This window comes from Pyxicephalus adspersus, chromosome 4 (genome assembly GCF_032062135.1).
Source record: "Pyxicephalus adspersus chromosome 4, UCB_Pads_2.0, whole genome shotgun sequence".
NCBI lineage: Eukaryota > Metazoa > Chordata > Amphibia > Anura > Pyxicephalidae > Pyxicephalus > Pyxicephalus adspersus.
This window is the reverse complement of record NC_092861.1, coordinates 33,992,648-33,999,599: the sequence shown is the minus strand read 5'-3', so window position 1 is coordinate 33,999,599 and position 6,952 is coordinate 33,992,648. Positions and strand designations below refer to the sequence as shown.

The following is a 6,952-nucleotide window of genomic DNA, read 5'->3' as shown; positions in this document are numbered from 1 at the left end:
TTCTTCCCTGGTTAGGGTCTCTGTTTGTCTCTTGTTCTTCCCTGGTTAGGGTCTCTGTTTGTCTCTTGTTCTTCCCTGGTAAGGTTCCCGGTTTGTCTTTTCTTTTTCCTAGGTTAGGGTCTCTGTTTGTCTCTTCTTCCCTGGTTAGGGTCTCTGTTTGTCTCTTCTTCCCTGGTTAGGGTCCCTGTTTGTCTATTAAAAAATGAATATTGGAATATGGGTACTGCAAGCATTAATGCACTTTTGTTCCCATCCTCCATATTACTTTTGCTCAGCCAGAACTGTAATTATGTAAAAACTCCCCCCCCCCACAAAATATGTTAACAAAGCACTTGGTATGTATTTTAAATATTTGTAGTAGTGAGGGACTCTGCATTAGAAGATCCACCCATAATATGCTGCTTTTAATTATTACAATATAGCTCTGTCAATGTCCATAAATAGTAAACTCTCCAATGTGTTCTATTTTAGGTGTGGTTGGAGCCTCTAAAATTTGTGTGCAAGCAGCTGCGCAGTAAGTTTATTTTTTGTGTTGTTTGATGGGTGGGAAGGTTTATCTCAACTTTCATAAACTATTGAAAGAACAATATAGCTTTAGTTGATTGAAAGGGGAGGATTGTTTTGTTGTAGAATTTACTTTCCACCTCCTAATATAAACTAATTGCAATTTAAATGCTTTGTAACATCAAGAAAGCCTTTGATATGTTTTAGATTGTATCTCGTATGTTTTGGTGCTCTGTAATAGGGTCACCATTGGTTGTTATATACATTGATCAGCCGTTTGATATCCCTTTATGTGTATTTGAATGTATTTACTAAGGCAGTGCCAAAAGCAGAGGTGCAGTGTATGGAAAACCCTAGCAATTAGTATGTTAATATTCATTTGTATATAAAGCACTCAGGTTAGTAAAAATGTATTGATATTTTAGATATATTAGATCTGACAGATTGTCACTTCCCCCCACTCTTTTTCCGGGGCTGACATCATCTTCTGATCCTTTTCCGGTATCTTTGGCAATCTTGATTGTCAAGGCAGGAATAATGTAATTCTGGAGCATATGTATTTGAAGCTCAGTTTACATTCTACAGAAGATTGCGAACTGGCAGATAAGTTTGTTTTATTGCAGAATTTTGCTAGTTCACAGTTTTTATTTTATTTTTATAAGTAGATAGGTCCTGTAAATAGGGTCATGTTTGACCAGTTAGTGAATTAATTTCACACATCTATTACTTTAGTGGCAAGGTTTCTTCATCTTCATCTGACTTGTCCACCCTCCCTAGACTAACATTCTACTATGCTCTGAATAGCCTATGTGGCTTGTATATGATAGTAAGGTGTGATATGATTACAATCAATTAGTTAAATAAATTGCAGGAGGAACATATCCCTGTCCTTTTCTGCTGTCAGAAACAGAGCTGTCTGGATGTTTAACTTGTAAGAGCAATCAGGAGATCCAGAAGGTTTATAAAGCCCAGTATACTCTTCAAAGTTGCATCAAAGCATGCTGTATTAAAGATCTAAACTTGAAAAAAAATTATACTTATTACAAGAGACATGCTATGCCTCCTTTGCAATAAAACAAACTTGCCTGCCTGTTTGCAGTCTTCTTTTGAATGTATACCAAGCTGCTCGTTGTCCAATCAATGCATACCCGAGTGCTGAGAATGAATGAAATTCCAGCCTGGCCATTCTTCATTAGTTGGAATTTTATACAAAGCCAGAAAGATATAAACCTAATCAGTGCTGGACACAAGCTATTTATGTGATAATACTAATAAAAGAATAAAACTTAAAAGAAATCTTTAAAAATGTTAAACAACATTGATTTACACTTATGTTTCCCTTTTAGTTTGATTATGACATTTTAGTTGGTGTTAAGTTCCTTGTTGTGCTTTTAGTGGAATATACTTTAAACTCATTTCTGCTTTATTGTAAGATGACATATTTTTTACAGATATGTTTTAATGTTTGTGCTTGATAAATGTGTTTACAGAACCAAAAAATGACAAAATGCGCCTGGCTGTGAAGTTTTTTCCCCCTGACCCTGGTCAGCTGCAGGAGGAATACACAAGGTTTGATATAAAGGGGTGATGTGTAAAATATCTTGGTCTTCTTTAAATGTGAATAGTTCACTAACCTATATTCTCTTTGCTATAGGTACCTTTTTGCTATGCAGATCAAGAGGGACCTTGCAGAAGAGAGGCTGGTGTGCAGTGATAATACTACAGCTCTACTTATTTCTCTGCTTCTGCAATGTGAGTATTTCACCTGTAAGGTGTGGACTTTCACTGTAATCTAGGTCACACCTTCAGGCGATAAGGGTAGCCCGCCCAACTCTTTGTTAGATGCATGCAGATACTGGAGAGAGCTTGAATGAGAGTGTACAACAAGCTTCATGTATGAACGTGTCCGCATTTCCAGACTCAACCAATTATATTCTCCCTTTTCCTTTTCTTTTGCAAATAATTTATCCTAAGGGGAGAGTTGTAAACTTGTTGTCAAACTTAAGTACCACAAAAACTTCAAAATATTGGGATTTCAGGTACAAGTGCTGGATACGTGCTGGATAATTAGTTTCCCAAGATTGACCTGAATGAAAATTGTGCATACATCATTCTCCCATTGTTTTGTGGAGTGAATCACTAAACAAGCAACCAGAAACAACTTCCCTCCACATAACAGAATAGCAACATGTGTAAACTCGTTCTAGTGTCACTGGAAATTATCACAAAATATTTTTTCAAGTGGTAGAAATTTGCTGTGCATACAGGCTCTTAGGCTAAGTACACACGTACAATATTTGTCGTTGGAAAGAATCTTTCATGATCCTTTTCAGCTACAAAAGATTGCACGATGCATGAACAAGTGCTGTACATACAGGGCCGTTCTGCTTTATGAATGGGGGAGGGGCAAAAACGACGGAGCGCCACCCTGCTGTGCTCTCTCCCCTTCAGTTCCATTACAATCGTTCGTCATCCAGGGCGGTCAGTCAGACAACGAGCACTGTACACATGCACAATTCTTGTCTGATATCAGCCCTGAGCCGATTATTGTACGAGAATCATTGCACGTGTGCCTTAGTCTTTGAAGTGTAAACCGTGTTACCCATAGCCGTTAGACTCTCCTTTAATTGTATAGCCTGTGCTAGGTAAAGCTGATAAGATAAGCTTTGGGCAGCAGAGTTCTTTCAGGCCATTGGATTATTAAGGCATTGTGTTACTGTGTATTCAAGCTACGCTAATACCATGACTGCTGCTCCTGTAACAAATCCCACTATGTTCTAGTGATTTTTACAAGTTTGTGTAACAAAATATATGTAATATATAGTTTTTAATTTACCTATGTCGTGCTTAGGTAACCTTAATTATTTGTTTGTTTACTTTCTTTTTTATTCTTTTTTCTTATCCATATAATATGTCTTTTACAGCTGAGGTGGGGGATTACGACCAGAAAGTGGATCTGGAAAATCTAAAAAACACCTATTATGTACAGAGGCAGCACAGTCTGGAAGAACGGATATTGCAGTACCACCATGAGCACATGTGAGTCATTGAATTGTTTTTATATTTTATACATAATCATATTCATATCTGTACTCTATATGAATCATTATAATTGTTTTGCAACCTCTTTAACCCCCTGAGCGTTAATCCCGAGTGTGGCTCGGGGTAAAAAAAAGAACATGCTGAAAGTGGTAAAGCCGAGCCACACTCAGCGTAGCTAAAAACATTAAGAAAAAAAACACCTGGTCCCATCGGCCCCGGCGAGTACACTGACGTTCCCCGGATGTTCCCGGTGACGTCGGTGTGTGTGGGAGCGTGGCGGGAAATTTAAATTATTTTGGATTGGATTTAATACAAAATAACTGTATTGAATCCAATACAAAGTAATCATTTTATATATATATATATATATATATATATATATATTAGTATATAATTATACATGCTAATTTACAGTTATATTACAGGTTTCAGTATTTTTATGCACCCCTGTTTTTAACAGATTTTTGTGTTTTTTTTTTTATTTAAAGTTTATTATTAAATTTATTAAATATTGGACATATTTCGGTTAGTAATGCCTAAGAATTATAGACCTACAATGTAAAATAAATTTCCATGCAAAACAATGAACCGCTTTTGGAATAAAATTACTGATAAAATTAGACCGCATGGGAGGTTAATTTAAATTTTGTAAACATGTAAAACCATAGTTTGTTCTGATGTATTTGTTTTGCTATGATTTCCTCCTGCAGTGGTATGTCTCCAGCAGATGCTGACTTTCAGATTCTGGAGATCTCCAGAAGACTTGATCTGTATGGAACCCGCTTTCACCTTGCATCTGATCGGGAAGGTGCCAAAATTAACTTATCGGTTTCTCATATGGGTGTATTGGTTTTCCAGGTAATATTTAAGTTTATTATAAAACATTTGTGAGCATATTCTTTCTGCATATATACAGAACACTGTTAAAATAAAAAAAAAATGGCAGTGCTCTTCTTCCAGACATTGGTGGCCTGGTTGTCGAATATTTCCCATGTAGTTTTCAGCACTACAGGGGGTATTGTCACAGTGCTAGTTTTATCCGTATATGAGCATATTCAGAGGTGTTTTTCACAGACCGTGCTAACAATGTCTAGTAGAGCTAAACTTAACCACCCCCTAGAATGTATTTGTATTCTATTCACAATTAATGGCTGCACAATGCAACATTCATATATTGTAGAGTATTATAGAGCTTCATGATAACATCTTTCCTCCCTGTGTTATTGCATTTTCTGCCTCAGTTGTGTTCATTACATTTTATCTGTTTGGACCTACAGGGCAACACAAAAATTAACACATTCAACTGGTCAAAGATACGAAAGTTGAGCTTTAAAAGAAGACGCTTCCTCATCAAGTTACACCCAGAGGTCCATGTGAGTAGTTTGCAAAATGTCACTTTTTGTTTTTTGTTAGATGTTTTGAGCTATGAGAACTGTCTGGACGCACACTGTGTTTTCCATATAAGAAGGCATTAGAACCTGCATCAGGCTTTTGCAGGGACGCCTCATTTTCTGTCTGATTACAAGGACAATCACGTCCACTTCTCTCCATCTGTACTGTCATTGTCCACCCCTTTACCCTCTTTGCTTTCTGACCTGTTGACCATTCAGCCATTTAGTCACCTCTTCATGTGCAGGCTTTTCATAAGTGGTCTGCATGCAAATGCAGTTCTTGCAGAAATGCCTGTGTGCTTATGAATTGCATAAGAAGCATGTCTGAGAGCTTAGAAATCCCCTTCTGTTGACTGGATTCACAATAGTTCAGTGAATTGGGGAACAGCCAGCTTTTTAAACCAGAATGCTAACACAGATGGTAGTACAGTGTTTGCCGGCACAGCTCAGATACAAAACACAATTGCCCAGGTTTTAGATTTATTGTGCTATCAGCAGAGGCAAATGATTTCAGATCTAATACCAAAGGATGGCAATAGCTGATTAATGCTGAGATAGATGATGTTTTAGGTTTTCCCAGAGTTTAGAGTTTTTATCTCTGAAAGTGATGCCAGCTGTAGGATGCAGAGCTATACAGAATGATTTCTCCCTATACTACCTGTATTACCCTGCTCATCCTGGCTTCTGAGGATAGATCATCTTAAGCCACCATAATGAGGTCACTGGGGCTACAGGGTCTAGGTGTTTAAAAACAAAAGTTCCAAGGGAAAAGTATACTTTATGCTAGCTGCAGTTTAGACCTAATATTTGAACACTAATCTTTTACTAATTAACAAAAACAGAAGTCTGTATTGTGCATGAAGTTATAAGCCCCGTAAAAATACTTGTTTGTTCCCCAGTGGATGTTGGGAAGTGCCACCTTCCTGGAAGTAGATTATACTTTTACTTATATGAAGTATATGTTCAAAGAGTAATTTAAAAGATAATGCTTAACTCAAATATATGCTTTCAAAAAGTATAATGTGAATATAACCATCAACGTACCAGAATATTGATGACTTCTAGAGATTCCTTATTTGCTGAATAGTATATATTTTATAGGAAATGGCCTAACGTTGCACACACAAATACGATGTCATAGTCCTTTCACATACCTCAAAACCACAAAATGTACCCTTTAAAATATATGATAAGTAATTTCTAAATAAACCATATAAAAATTTTGCAGAATATATCTATATATAATATATTGCTGCAGTTCAGTAACAGAAGAATATGCTCTATTTTACACTATTAAAGTTACTCTTCAGAAATGTGCAGGGTATGAAGTCATTAGAGAGGCAGCCGACATCTGAACTCAGGTGACCTCTGATTTCCTGACACTCTATCTAAAGGAGGAAGGAACGTTACATAGAAAGGAAAAATTAATATTTCAAAGATTTGACTGCATTATTATAACAATATTAATAATATTAATAATAATATATAAAGGAGGAAATAATTAAATATTTTATAACCCCAATTTGTGTTAATTTTTCAGCTTGGAGATGGAATCATAGTTTGGTTATATTTTGAACAAATACTATAAAAAAGTGATAGTCATTTAAATTACTCATTAAATGAGTTTATTTTTATTTGATTTCAAATATATTTTTATAATGTGCTTATTTTTACTCATACTGTTTCATAGGGTCCATATCAGGATGCTCTGGAGTTTCTTCTCCCTAACCGAGATACGTGTAAAAGGTTCTGGAAGATCTGTGTTGAGTATCACAGCTTTTTCCGGCTACAGGATCAACCGAAGCCAAAATCCAAGCCGGTTCTTCTAAGCCGAGGTTCTTCATTTCGGTATAGGTAAATGAAAGTAAAGTTTAAAAAATAAAATAGAATCTTTTATGAGCTGTGTGGTAATTGTTTTAGAAAAGTACAAATTTTCAATTTTGTCTTTATACAATATGTATTGATGTACACCATTCTAGCAAGTGTTATTGCTACCAGAGTTCATATACTGCAAC

The 6,952-nt window shown here is 36.1% G+C and overlaps 1 protein-coding gene across 3 annotated transcripts in view; it reads left to right on the top strand.

Moving 5' to 3' along the window:
* Positions 1-6,952, top strand: part of FARP2 (FERM, ARH/RhoGEF and pleckstrin domain protein 2) — a gene marked incomplete at its 3' end in the record, with an annotated part of 49,812 nt that overhangs the window by 16,062 nt on the left and 26,798 nt on the right. For all 3 annotated transcript variants that reach the window (XM_072407823.1, XM_072407824.1, XM_072407825.1), the window contains 7 exon segments: positions 472-514; positions 1,995-2,073; positions 2,159-2,256; positions 3,429-3,543; positions 4,257-4,404; positions 4,824-4,919; positions 6,628-6,791. In XM_072407823.1, the coding sequence (XP_072263924.1) occupies positions 472-514; positions 1,995-2,073; positions 2,159-2,256; positions 3,429-3,543; positions 4,257-4,404; positions 4,824-4,919; positions 6,628-6,791 (743 nt within the window).